Source organism: Caenorhabditis remanei, chromosome III (genome assembly GCF_010183535.1).
Source record: "Caenorhabditis remanei strain PX506 chromosome III, whole genome shotgun sequence".
In the NCBI taxonomy this organism is placed as follows: Eukaryota; Metazoa; Nematoda; class Chromadorea; order Rhabditida; family Rhabditidae; genus Caenorhabditis; species Caenorhabditis remanei.
Window position 1 is genome coordinate 9,439,733 of NC_071330.1, and position 14,068 is coordinate 9,453,800.

The following is a 14,068-nucleotide window of genomic DNA, read 5'->3' on the forward strand; positions in this document are numbered from 1 at the left end:
ATGAGCAATAAGTTGAAGTGGAATTCGATGAAAGTGAAGACGTAGAAGGTAAGTTAATAGAAGAAGAGGAATAAGAATGAGAACAAGAAGTGAGGTCTATGAGTGACGACTGTCGAGGATCGTTATCGTTTCTTCTTCCACTCCCTATCTTTTCCTTCTTTTTCTCCTCTTTCCTTGTATTACTCTCTCGTTTTTGTCTACTATCAATTATCGTTTTCCTCGTCTTTTTCTCGTTTTCTGATAATATGATGTCGATTTCCTTAGCAGCAGCTTTTTGCATTTCTTCTAACATTACACAATGATTTGGGACCATTTTTTGAACATTCTGAAGAGAAACAAGACTTTCTCAATGTGGAGAAATAGGAGGAACACGGAAAGAAACCGAGCGGTAAGACGGCGCAAGGTAGAGAGAAAGATGGATAGAAAAAATAGATTAAAATCAAAAATCTGCGAAATCTTGAGAATTCGATGAAGAGATTTCAATTTCAGATATTCTAGAATGTAGTTCAAGATTCTTTCTTTAAAAACAGTTCGGAGATTTTTTTAAAGAGAAAAATAACAGAAACAACTGCCAGTTAAATGCGTGTGATTGTTTATTTTAACAACTCACATCACAACGTTTGAAATTCTGTTCAATATGAGTGATTGTTGTGTTAGAATACTGTTTACAAGAATGTTTAATATTGCGTGACCATAAGCATTGGAAGTGTTTATGCGATTTGTGGTATTTGGATTCTGAACAGGATTCCAGAATTTCAGAATCTGATGATATTGTTTTCAACCGCGCATTTCCATTTTTCTGTTCTTTTTATGAAAATCAGAGAACCACATATAAAATATGAACTTTGTCGTTCAATGTGGAAAAGTTCTTATCACTCGCTTCTCCCAATCAATCCTTATCGCAACACCTCCTTTTTTTAATGAAAAAAATCGGCATCTGCCTAGATGACGTTGAGCGATAAAAAACCACTTTGTCAGTTTTATAGGGAGACGCTTTATGTGTCAATCAAATTCTGCTTGCCGAATAATAATCACACAATTTTGAGTGGTTTATTGAAAGGAGAAACAGTTGAATTTTCTACTGAAAATCTTTACGGGAAATCAATAAAATTCAGTTTTTGCCTAACGTAAAGTCAAACATTTGAAATAAGTTTGAGAGAATAGGTGAAAGAGATGGAAAGTGCGAGAAGGGAAACATACACACACAGGCATACAAGCGGGACAAAAACCCGAAATCAAATAAAAATATCATTCATGCACGGGACACAACAAAGTACAGATAGGAAGGTAAACTAGTGAAAAACGAAAGGAAGAAATGATAACATATGCGATAAAAAGAATTCGTTTAGCGAGGATATTTGTTGGGAAAACTTTAAATTTAGAAAAATGTATTGAAGTGTATTTAGTCTTCAGCTAATCAGCTATTGATAAACACAAAACTTCTAAAAATCAATTCCTGATGCAGAAATTGAACATAACTATTCATAATATTTCACTATCTATTTTTATTTTACTATATCTTTAGCATAACTATTTTTCAACAATTCTCTGTGTGAGTCACTGGGGAAATAGTAGTATCTGATGAACTGAGATTATCGATTGTCTACATAAAGATGCTCAGTTTAATTGGATTTGTACTTGACAGTTATCAGGAAAAGACTACAGACTACGAACTGGAAACAGAACGAACCGAACTGAGTGAGTCGAAAAAAACGAAGAGAAATGTCAAATAAGAGAATGAATCATCTATTTTAATAGTCGAGCACAGACAAACATCATATTCGTAACGTTCAGGTGATGGAATTTTACAAACTCGAGAGGAGAAAGAAAGACAAAAAGTGATATCAATATGATAATCAGTTTGTGTCAAGTATTTTTGATCTTTAAACATTTTTCATCTGGTAGTGAGTTCCTACGTAATGTGTGAAAACTTAAGAACTTTGAAAAACGGTCACCCTTATTTTGAAACACACGTGAATTTAACCCACCTGTAATAGCTGAGAGTAGCATTTGAGTCGAGTACGAACCACCTCTGTCGATATCCTTTAAGATAATTTGTCCATTTATTCAACCAACCTGCTTTTTCTACTGATCTGAAAAAATAGCATTTGTTTCAAGTTTCATTCAAAAAATGTTTAATTTCGGGTGGCACTATTTCTTATTATTATAAAAATAGATTGTGTTACCTTGCACTGAGAAAAGGATGGAACGACATTTTTTACTTTCGAATCTTCGAGAAACCGAGAAAATAACTATTACGAAACTAATTTTGATATATCTGAATTTCACGTCAAGCTCCCGAATCTATACTAATCATAAATACCATTTCAAATTAAAAATTTAAATACTCACGCTAGATGTTCGAAATTGTTGATAGATGTCAATGATGAAGTTCGTCCTTTCTGTGATTTTCCAGATGAAGCAATTGACATTTTATTAATATTATTAGATTTCGATGAATTCACGGGAAGACGTCTGGGACGTCCTCTCCGTTTTCTGAGAAAATCTGAAAGCAGAGGCATCGAATCAATAGAATGAAGTAGAGGCAAGAATATACATTGAATAGAGAAAATAGATAAGAGAAGAACATTGAAAATATCGATAAGAGCATGATAGAATACAAAAATGAACTATTCTTAAGATATAATTTTAGAAACACCGTTCAATTTTACTAAGAAAACTAGCAAGAAAGATGAAACTATACAACTCGATAGAACTCTACAATCTGAGTCACTTTTCGTGTTTTGTGATGATGTCCTGTACGGTTAGTCATGCCACAGTTTCAAGTCAAAAAGTATTGACCACACCTCTCATGGGCATGTGCACTTATTCGAAAAATTAAAGAAAAGCTTAAGCTTTTAAAAAATTAATAAGATTGAAAAATATCAACTCATTTTTATCGAGTGAACACTATGACGATAGGAGAGAGAGGGATCGAAAACAACATGTTTATTTTCAAATCATCACTCAACGATAACACGGAGAATTTTTCAGTTCTAGTCAAAAATCAATTTGACGAGCGAATATAGTCACTGTTCACAGAGAAATGCATATTTCTTAAAAATACAATAATGAGATTTTCTGAGATTTCAGAGCGGGGGAGTTTCCCAATTTAATTCGTACAAAAGAAGTTTGGAAATTTGAAGATTTTGGAAAAACTCTTCATCTCTAAACCCAAATATAAACTGAGTGGCCCTTTTTTCACTAGGAAACAAATGAAACCGGAGAAGCTCGAGTGTTTTTTGCACAAAAGAAAAGAGATAGGACAGGCGAAACGAGTAGGAAACGCGGATACTTTACGAATAACTTGCATTCTAATTCTTCGTATTCACATTCTCTCACTTTTTTTTTACTTTCCGTTCAACGCGCAAAGAAGATGTATTCTAGGAGAAGAGAGTGTGGATTTATGTGGGTTTGAATTGATATTCGCCCTATTAAATTCTGGAGCATAGTTAGAAAAGTGATTTCTGACACCCGAGTGGAAAAATTGGGAAAGAAAGTTCAAAATGTACGAAATAGAAAAGTTTCGGCTCAGGTGGTGAGAAAATAATAGAAGGAAAAAGAGAAACGAAACGATGAAGGAAAAGAAAGGTCGGTATGACGACAGGACGGGAAGAAGACAAATAAACATGTCCAAGAGTGCCCCACCCGAGACACCGCCTTTATTTTGTGCTCATTTCGTGCTTATTCATGGATCAGTCTCATTTCAATGTGCTCTGATCAAGGCTGTCGTACGGCCGGCCGCGGCCCTCGGCCTTTAGAGCCGCCGAGGCCGCGGATTAACCAAATGGGCTGAATTTTTGTATATCGACTAATCTTTTGGTCCTCTACAAGGCCGCCTGAAGAAGCGAAAATTTTCCATGGCTGGGAACTGAGAAATAAAATCGGCCCACGGCCTTTTTGACAGTTTACTCTGATGAAAGTGACGGTGACTGACAGCGAAACGTTTGAAGCTGAAACACTTGTTGGAACACACATAAGACGAATTTTTCATTGGTGAGATTTTGTCTGCTAATAAAAAAAGCTTTCAATGGAACGAAAATTACCAGTATTTGAAACTAATAAGCTTATCGATGAAACCAGCTAGAGCGCATTGGCAAGCAAGATATGTATTTTTGCCGATTTTTGAACAAACAGAAACTTGAGGTCTAAATTTATCTGTTTGTATTACAAATTTGAAACGGTTATCGGGAAGCGCGAGGTTTTTGACTCGTGTAAACTGGATCCAGTACTGGACGGAAAAGTAAAATATTTTGAAAATTTGAGTGATACTGTATTATTAAAGGCGCAGTCACATGTGTGGAAACTTTTAAATTATCCGTGCAAGACCAGATAAATGTTTAATGGTTCGATGATCTTTTCAGATTTGTTTTCAATTAGTTCTCCAAATCTTTCAAACTAAATTAGTTTTTGAACTTTAAGACTAAATACATTTGCAAAATCATTTTGAAGTTCTTCTTTCCCTTCCTTTCTCTGCAGTCTCTCAATGCCGTCCGCTTTTTTTTGTTGAGAATTCTCATCGATTTTCGCTATTACTTTTCTCATTGAAATTGAATCTTTCAGATCTTCTTGTTCACTAAAATAAATAATACAATAATGCTCCGGTCAGAAAATCCCAGTAAGTGTTTTCATTATATTCTTCAAAAAAATCGTATTTACAGTTCCACAAATAAATCGAGGCGAAACCTCAGACGACGGGGGAGATTTCAGAACAATGAGTGAAATGCCAGAAAGTAAGTTGTCCTCTTTTCATTGTATATACATCAGTTGCCTGTTCCAATAATTCATGCCTCTTACAAATATGCAACATTAATATTTTGTTCGAAACACACAACAGCCATTTTTACAGAAATGCACGACTATCGGATGGCGAAAATTCGAGAAACTCTTCAAGAGGTCCGAAAAAACAATTGGATATATGTAGGAAATGCATTCCGAGAACAACCGCTAGCTCCATCCAAACCCTAAAAAGGAAGATAATACCTTGTTTAGTATTCATTTTTGAATTATTTCAACCGTTTGTATTTTCATCAATTCATTCCATTTAACCAGAAAATGCACTGCCAATTCAAGCACAAAACTGCACAAAGTTTATCTCAGATTAATTAGCAGGAACAGGGAGAAGAAAAGAAGACAAAGTAAAGGATGTGAACAGAAATTAGCGTTTCTTGTCTCCGAGATCGTCGATGAGCTCATCAGTAACCTGAGACCATTTCTCTGGAATCAAGTCTAGCAAATCGTCTTTGACGTCTCCTTGAATGACGATTTCATCAGCGCCAGTTACAGAAGAACCACATGCGAACTTCTGAGCGAAAAGTTTTGAAGCAACTTTCAGGTCGATGTCTAAAATTCAGAGACCATTTTTTAATCGTATGTTGTGTATTACCAAATGTGGCTAGTCCTTTGATAACTGTGACACTTTTCTTGCCACGAGGCTCTCTCTGGAGTGTTACTTTCTGCGCACCACTCTTTTTCTTTCCTGCAGAGGCTGTCGCTGCTCCAGGCTTTGATCCTTTTCCTCCTCTTTTCTGTTTCTTTTTCTCATCACCCTCTGCTGGTTCTTCAGAAATATCGAGTCCTTCGAGAAGTTCTGGAGCATTTTGAGTTGCCCATGCCCGACAAAGATCGGTTTGCCCAGAGTAGTCGCAGTACTCGGTTGGCATTGAGCATTCTGAAATTTCAAAAAATTAGAAACGCGCTTCAGGCGGGAGTGTTGATCATGTTGAGTCAATTTTTTTAATATACTCACGTCCACAATAAAAAACTTTCAATGGATACGAAACTCCTTCGATGGGGCCTGGGGCTAGCGATTGAATCACAGCAGTTTCACAGCTCTCAGAAGTCATTCTGAAGAGGCAAAAAAGTTTTGAAATTTTGATTAGTAATATTGGAAGGTATCAAATTCGTGAAAACAACGGAAATTTAGTTCAAGAAAAACCAAAAGATAATTACATAACCGATCTATTAACAAACCCCAAGTTTAAGAGTATCACAACCATAAGAAAAGGCGGAACATCAAGTGGAAACAACCAGGAAATGACTAGTAAGAGAATTGGCAAAACTAGACAAGAAACCGTGCAATAAGAAATAAATACTAATTAATTGTATCCCGGAAACAGTGCTAAAAAAAAGACAGAAAGAAAAGATGGAGCAACTTTGGAATTAAGTTCGGAGCATTTGGAATAAATACAATTAAAGCATCATATATTTAAAGTTTTCAAAACACGAGGATAATAAGTTTTCAATTCGATATTTTATCAAGCCTTCGCAGGGTCGACAAAATTCCATTTTTGATGAGGATCATTTTCGTCACACTCTACCACGATCGCATCATCTCCAGCTTTCAAGTTGGCGGTTGACAGGCATTTTCCGCTTTTCAAGTTTCGTATCATTTGTTTCTGCAAAATTTTTTTTTAGTTAAAAACAAATTAGTTCTAATACCTCGTACGCCCATCTCTCATTGAATTGTGCTCTTTTTGAACACGTTTTCATTCTAACATTCCCACTCTCCTCTGCTGCACAAGTGTTCTCTCGACGCAGGTTACCTTCTTTTGACAGAGACATTAACTAGAAAATGTATCCCACATTGACGAGATTCAGTAAACTGAATACCTGTGGAGAGCTTCCTTTTCCTTGACAATGGAAAACTCCAAGAAGTTGAGACATTTTCTCATCTCTTTGTAATGTATCTGTGCACATCCGAGTACCGCTAACAACTGTATGAAGCTGAACAAATAAGAAAGTTGTTTTCCTGCATATATATTTGAAGAATAACAACTCACTGCACCATATGCAACCACGTCTTCATCCATAATGAACTTTCCTTTCGCGATGTTGTCTAGGAACCATTTGAACGATTTACAATTTAGTCTTTTTCGTAGTTCGTGCCTAGAAGTCAAGTCTCCGACATCTTTTGTTTTCAAATCTTCTCGATGCATATAGTAGAGCCGTTTGTAGTCATCCATCCATACTTCTGCTAGTCGTTTGGAATTAGTTCCATGGACATCTTTATTGTTATTTCGCCCAGTCATGTTATAGGGGTGACCAGCTCTGAAGATGTGACCGACATGAGAACATGGTATAAACTCGATCGATCCACCGCACATCCAATTCTGAAAAATATTTTCAGGATAACATTTAGAAACTGAACTCACTCGGAATGATATTTCGAGATTTTCTCCTCCCCAAATATCCATTTCTTCATCATAACCACCAACTTCGAAGAAATATTCACGATTCGCTGCTAACAGGCCACCAGCCATCGTGGGAGATCTGATATAATCGGTGACTTTTGTTCGACGCTTTTGTTCTTCTTCGGGTAGCCCTTCCCATGTGAAATGAAGAGCCCAAGAAAATCCTGAAAACAATATAATTACAATTATATAGAGGTAGGTTTTCACGGATGGTTTGCCCCGAGACTAGAAATACGAAAATACATACCCAAAATACGAAAATACATTCTCTTTAGCCGGCAGACACGCAGACCATCAGTGATATTACTCACCTCCAACTGAAAGTGACCAATCGCCGTGATATGCTAGTGTTGAATCAGAAATGGAATCGATCATTGGACAAACAATAGCAGTTCTTTCATCACTAATTCTCTGTACAATTGGCTCCAGCCAACCGTGATTCGCTTCACAATGAGAGTCCAAAAAGACAATAATGTCCCCAACTGCTTCTCGTGCTCCTGCTAACTTCGCACGAATCAACCCATGACGAACGTGTTTTCTTATTAATCGAACCTTTCCTCCGAAGCGTTTTATGTGTTCATCGAGAGGCTCTTGAAGTTCTTCTGAAACAAAACACTTGTGTAAGAATATTTTTATCATACTTGTCAAATCACGGGCCGGGCCGGGCCCGCTGAAAATTTCAGGGCCCGGAGCAAAAAATTATTTTTGAAAAAAAGAATTGAAAGTCTTGGAAATTAATTTTTGAATTACCGCGCACAATTTCTTTAAAGATTAAATTAAAAAATATCTGAAAAATGCAGAAAATGTTGAAAATCTCAATTTTAGTCATAGAAAATTGATCAAAACTTTTAATTTAATCTTTAAAAATATGTTTTCACTTGTTGTCTTTTTATAATTTCTAATCAATAAAATGTTTGCCATAAAGTAGTAAACGACCAAACAATGGGAAAACGACGAAAAAAAAATTTCAATATTTTGACGGGCCGAACGGGTCGGGCCGGAAGATTTTTTTAGCGGGCCCGGCCCGTGACAAGTATGATTTTTATGACACCGAAACTAACGTCTTTTACTGTTATCGTCGAGTAAAATTATTTCTTGCAGTATTTCTGGAGGGCTTCGATTGATTACTGAATGAACGGTTCTCAATAAAGGTGTCCATGCTTCATCGGTAAAAATAATGATAACTGATGTTTTAGGAAGAGTTGCGTAATCATATTTGATGTCTTTACACGCTTGTATTCTCGGATCTGGTACATCTCGGTCAAGTGAAATTTTATCCGAAACATGAACGTTCATAAACCACTTTTTCATATCTACTTGTCCTAACTCTGCTTCTTTCCCACTGAGAACAACTGGTTTCCCTTTCTCTCCGGGACCTTCACGAGGTTTCGAATAGTCAGGAATTTGATGAAACTCTCCATTCCACGTCTCCGGAAGACGAACAAGTTCTTCTGCATATTTTTCTGGAAAAAAACTTAATTCTACCCACAATCAGATTTTGCGTATTGATCCGCGTATTTTACACTCTTTTATCGAATAAATCATCAAAATCTCTTACCAATATTCGGAAACTGGAACTTCGTCCGTCGCCGATCGTTTCGGTGATAATAAACTATGCAGAAGAAGGCGACGGTGAGGAAGGCGGCGATGACGAACGAGCCTTTCTTGCGAGGAATAATATACCGAAGCATTCTGGAAAGTGTTATATTTCAATTTGTACAGACAGATTCTAAATTTTATATTCAATTTTTAAATGTTCCGGCCACATATAATTCAGAAAAGTTGATTAAAAGTTGAAAAACGTGGCAAATATTCAAGAGGGACTAGTTTTCAAGCTGAGGTCAGCCACGACCACGGGTTAGCACATGCGCGCACAGTCTCCCACACGCGAAGTGCGCAAGCAAACTGTATTTTTCTCTAGCACTCTCCACTCTCTCGCCGCCAAGCCAAATTCAACTGTTCTGTAGAAGATCTTTGAGAGACTGTAACTCGCAAGCAAGCATTTGTACAAAAAAGGTGTCAACTGTGAAAATGAAGTCCTATGTCTGATCTACGGCCCTAGTAAAAATTAGCATTTTGGGGCAATTATTTTACTCATTATGAACTCATAAAAACTACCAAGTTTGAGAGAGCATCACGACAGCACTAATTGTCAGAAAGAGCCAATTTTTGAGGGATATGTAGATCAGGTGTATAGCTTCACTTTTTTAGTTGATGACTTTTTTCTACAGACGCTTACTAGCGAGTTACAATCTAAAACAGTCGACTTAGTCACAATCTCGTGGAGAGTTAGGTAGATTCGATGGAGGAGTATAACTTTTCAGAGAAGAGAAATACAAGAAAGTTGTCAACTGCAAAAGTGAAGCACTACGTCTAATCTACATACTCTTTAAAAATTGGCTCTTTCTGACCATCAGGGAAGCCGTGATGCACTGTCAAACTCGGAAGTTTTTAGGAGTTTATAACGAATAAAATACGTGTCGCGAGATGTTAATTTTTACTAGGGCCGTAGATCAAGTATAGGGCTTTATTTTCATAGTTGACAACTTTTTTGTACAGACGCATACTAGCGAGTTACAGTCTATCACAATAGACAAGCTCACAGCATTGCACTGAAATAGGAGGAGAAGCATAACTTTTCAGGGAGGTCTCGTACAAAAATGTTGTCAACTGAAAAAGTGAAGTTTTATGCCTAATCCACGTTTTTGTCTAAGTTATGGGTTTTAGAACAAAAAAGAGTTGGCCCTCAGGCATCACTTTCTCTACATACAGTAATATCAGTGGTGAAAGTTGGCACACTTAAAATTATCCTCAATCAATCTGTAGTGGACGAAATCACAAGCTGTAAAAAGTAATAGATTCCCATTGAAATTTCAAACTTTTCCTTCGTTTTATTTTTTTGAGAAATTTTTTTATTCGGCTGAAAAATAGAAAAAAGTCCGAAAAAATGACGTTTTTTCAACTTTTTCAACTGAAATTTGATATGATCATGACTCAATGAGTACTAAACGGAATCAATCAAACTAAAATGGTAAATATTTCATTCGGGACCCTCTACAATCGCTTCGTTTTATTTTTTCGATTTTTTTTGTTTCCAGACCAAAACCATCAAAAAGGTGCTAAATACCGTTATTGCCCATTACATGGATTACTAATTGTTTTATTTTTAGGAAATTTTTAACTTTATGAAGTATTTCAGATATCAGAGAATCTATCTAAAGAAAAAAATTATCATTCCAAATTAGACATGTCCTTCAAACACACTATTCTTTGAACGCCATTTTCAGGCGTCCATAAGTCGTGTTCTGAATATTGTTCGTTTAAGATTTTTATGAAAATTATAGTTCAGATCATCTTCTATCTTATTCTTTTTTCACCGTTTCGAAATTCGTTGTCTACTCGTTGTACGAGACATTTTTCCAAAATTTTTCATTTCAGATTAATTTTAGTGCAAACGCGCTCCCTCTGCATGCGTTAGAGATTTGAGGACGCAGATCGTCGCTTTTCTCGTGAAAACGCTTGCGCATTTCGCGTGTGGGAGACTGTGTGCGCGGTAGCTCAAATGTGAAAAAAGATGAGACATGATGAATAGATCTAGAGAAAGCTTTATATCTCTAGTTTTTGTTGTCCAATTACCGATTTTTGTGTGTGAATGAAACAAAAATTAAAGTTTAAACTTTATAAAAATTGATTAACATGTTCACGAATAAATAGGTTGAGTTGTCTCAATAGGTTTCCTGCAGATATGGCACTGTTTTTTGAGTTTATCTGTGCATTCCACACAAGCAGTATGTCCGCAGTTGAAAACAACCTGAACAACGTCCTGTTTCAGCTTTTATGTTGATATCCTTTACCTCAATTTTGGAATCCATACAAATAGCACAACTAGTCTCTAACTCCAACTGTTCTAGTTTTTTTCTCAATAAATTCAGCTCTTTTTGCTTCTCTCTTTCAAATTCGATTTTTGCTTCTCGAGCTGCATCTTCAGCTATCTTTTTACAAATTTCAGCAGAAAGTTGTGAATGTTGCCGGCCGAAATCAGTTGATTCGCCTGATCGAGAACCAATTTGAACTTGTGTCCCATCTATCAAAATTACGAGTTTAGGATTGTCTGCTATTTTAATTTTACCGTGATCATGTGCTCCTGCAATAAACTGATAACAAACTGGACATCTTCTAATGGCTGTCTTCTCAGCACAATCGACGCAAGCAACACGATGTCCACATGGATTCAATTTGACAGTTGCAACCGAATCAAAGCATGAAAAAGTGCACATCGACACTTCTGCAGCATCAAATTTATCCTGACTCATAGCTAACATTGGCATTACAGTTCTGAAGTTTATAAATCTACTTTTGAAATTCATACTAGTTACCTTTGCTTAGTTTGTGCAATATGAATAATGATCGGACGAAGTGTTGAATCTTCACACAAATCAACAATGCTCACCCCTTTTCTATCTCTGAAATTTACAAGAAGCATATGTCATCATATCGTCTGAAAAACTAACTTAATATTCAAATCAGCACCATTCGAAACCATGAAACAAATAGTAGCAAGTTGCCATTTGGGACGAAGTCTACTCGCCATCTCATCAAGATTCAAGTTTGTACGAACGAGTTGAGCACACATTGGAACCAAAGATACAGCATATTGTTCATTTTGTTTCAGCATATCTCTGAAATTAGAGCACCTTAATAATCGAATTTCAGTTTGCACCCACTTAACAAGTTGAAATATGGGGGTCTGCCCATTCAAATCTACTACATTCGGTGGGGCTCCCGCCTTTACAAGGGCTTGAATTGATGCGAGACGTCCACAGTCTTTCTCAGCTTCTCCAGTCCATTTTTCAAGAGCGTAATGAAGAACTCCACGACCAAATCTGTCACGACGATGTACTTCGAGGCCCAACTAGAAATCAAATAATTGTAATGAGATGACAATTTTCTAAAAAGATACCATAATCAACTTGTTTATGACATTTACATGCCCACATCCAGCAGCATAATGCAATGCATTCATTCCGTTTTTTGTAGTGGTATTACGGTAAGAAGAACGTAAAAGAAGGAGTTGTTCGACAGTACTGTAAGAATGCTTATAATTTGGCACATAAACTAGAGAGGGAGATTTACTTCACGTGTCCTCCGAATATAGAAATCTGTAGAGGTGTCATATTGGCGTTGTTCATTTGATGAATGTTCGCTCGAGTGTTTGTCATAATACGACTAATCGCTGCTTTCTGGAAAAAAAACATGCCATTAAACGTAGACATATTTCCTCTCGTGACTCACCTTGTTTCCAGACTCAGGCAGTTTACAAACTTCATGTATTGGAGTATCTCCATTGTTATTTGCAACACACGGAAGACATGCGCTTGTCCCCAGAAGACGATCAATACAGGCAGCATGAGCATGTCGGGAAGCCAGATGCAGTGGAGTATCACCGGTTATTGACTGAGAATTTACTTCTTTTGGAAGAAGAAGTAGGACACCTTCTAGCATCTTGTCAAGCCCTCTGAAAATAATATTCAAGTTGTCAATATCTCAATCTTTGAACAAACCTCTCCGCTGCCACGTGCACTATTGTCTTGTTCTGACTATCTTTAGCATTTTTCTCTGCTCCTAATGAGATTAACATCACAACAACATTCCACAAATCATCCGAAACTGCACGGAAAATTGGAAGCTGTCCATCGAAAGGCATTCGAACTTGTTGCGGATTTGCACGAATTGATTCAACTAACTTAGCATAACTACTAGAATCTTCATTCCAATTTATGATAATTTCCATCAAATTGTCCGTTGTGTAACCGTGAATTGTATTCTGAAAGTGTAGCAATAAATTGTATCTGTAAATATTGGTCAACTAAACTTTATAAGTATGAATACTGTGTTCATTTCTATCTCTCGTAATCATTGACAGTCTTGGTCCAGAATAAACCGGACACAGAAATAAGTCTCTACGACCATCTGTCCATCCTGGATTCACATCAATTGTCACTTGAATATCACGAATTAATGCAGTGTTTTGAGCATTTTTCAATGAAACCATGTATTTTGGAACACCTTCGAAAGTCACTGTTTCTTTTGCAGCAATAACTCCAATCGTTGTTTTCAATGGGTCTCCACGAGTTATTGCTACTAAATCTCCCTTATAGTGTTCAACAATTTTAGGAATTTCTAGAGCTTCCAAAGGCCACTCTGTCAGGTTTTGTAACTAAAAGAAAGCGGTTATCAGAAGAGAATACTTTGGAATTCTTCTACCAGATCAGTACTCGGTGGCAATGCGTAGAAGACACGGACAAGAGCAGTTCTCTTCTCTTCATCTATACTGTAGATATAACCAACATGCCCGAGAAGCTGAAACAAAAATCAATATGGCATCATATTCTGAACAAGTTGTAATCTGATTAAGATAATTCGGCATCGAGACATCCCAAAACTCACAGCCATATGTGTTTTCGTCCAATTTACATTATTGTACAAGTTTCTTCTTTGGGCATAATTTGGACTAATCTCAGATATTAGAACTCGATCACCTTCAATAAAAGTTTCAGATGACTGTGGACTTTGCACTGTGTTCTCATTGTTCAGCTCCATTTTATTATTCTTTGACAATAACTATTTTCCTTATTTCCAAAATTATATTTGATGTGGAATATTTTTCAGTGGAGCAGTAGGGCAACACGTGAGAATTAAAGTGTTTTAAATTTCTGATTTTCTAGAATGCTAACAGATTAACTTTATAGATACTTTCAATAATTGTCTGTTAACACGTTCATCTGCAACCTCGAATTCAGGTAGATTAAGATACAATTTCAAGAAATTCATTACTTATTCCCCAACCCCACAGTTCTCCGCCTTGTCCGAGAGGA

At 36.6% G+C, this 14,068-nt stretch overlaps 5 protein-coding genes across 5 annotated transcripts; 1 reads left to right on the top strand and 4 right to left on the bottom strand.

Moving 5' to 3' along the window:
• Positions 1 to 4,596: 4,596 nt before the first annotated feature.
• On the top strand, positions 4,597 to 4,968 carry GCK72_010284 (uncharacterized protein; the record flags this gene model as incomplete). Its single annotated transcript, XM_053727778.1, has 3 exons — positions 4,597 to 4,618; positions 4,662 to 4,733; positions 4,850 to 4,968. 3 exons carry the CDS (start codon positions 4,597 to 4,599, stop codon positions 4,966 to 4,968), a joined length of 213 nt encoding a protein of 70 aa, XP_053587355.1.
• A 190-nt stretch (positions 4,969 to 5,158) lies between these two features.
• On the bottom strand, positions 5,159 to 5,846 carry GCK72_010285 (uncharacterized protein; the record flags this gene model as incomplete). Its single annotated transcript, XM_003104153.2, has 3 exons — positions 5,159 to 5,343; positions 5,387 to 5,671; positions 5,750 to 5,846. The coding sequence occupies 3 exons, from the start codon at positions 5,844 to 5,846 to the stop codon at positions 5,159 to 5,161; spliced, it is 567 nt and encodes a 188-aa protein (XP_003104201.2).
• A 411-nt stretch (positions 5,847 to 6,257) lies between these two features.
• On the bottom strand, positions 6,258 to 8,884 carry GCK72_010286 (uncharacterized protein; the record flags this gene model as incomplete). Its single annotated transcript, XM_053727779.1, has 8 exons — positions 6,258 to 6,398; positions 6,442 to 6,567; positions 6,613 to 6,726; positions 6,783 to 7,112; positions 7,155 to 7,357; positions 7,505 to 7,795; positions 8,255 to 8,656; positions 8,752 to 8,884. 8 exons carry the CDS (start codon positions 8,882 to 8,884, stop codon positions 6,258 to 6,260), a joined length of 1,740 nt encoding a protein of 579 aa, XP_053587356.1.
• Positions 8,885 to 10,456: 1,572 nt separating this feature from the next.
• GCK72_010287 (uncharacterized protein) lies at positions 10,457 to 11,521 on the bottom strand (the record flags this gene model as incomplete). Its single annotated transcript, XM_053727780.1, has 3 exons — positions 10,457 to 10,498; positions 11,048 to 11,277; positions 11,323 to 11,521. 3 exons carry the CDS (start codon positions 11,519 to 11,521, stop codon positions 10,457 to 10,459), a joined length of 471 nt encoding a protein of 156 aa, XP_053587357.1.
• A 44-nt stretch (positions 11,522 to 11,565) lies between these two features.
• On the bottom strand, positions 11,566 to 13,793 carry GCK72_010288 (uncharacterized protein; the record flags this gene model as incomplete). Its single annotated transcript, XM_053727781.1, has 10 exons — positions 11,566 to 11,656; positions 11,705 to 11,872; positions 11,918 to 12,105; positions 12,154 to 12,277; positions 12,327 to 12,433; positions 12,486 to 12,708; positions 12,755 to 13,017; positions 13,066 to 13,410; positions 13,458 to 13,553; positions 13,641 to 13,793. 10 exons carry the CDS (start codon positions 13,791 to 13,793, stop codon positions 11,566 to 11,568), a joined length of 1,758 nt encoding a protein of 585 aa, XP_053587358.1.
• Between the last annotated feature and the right edge of the window lie 275 nt (positions 13,794 to 14,068).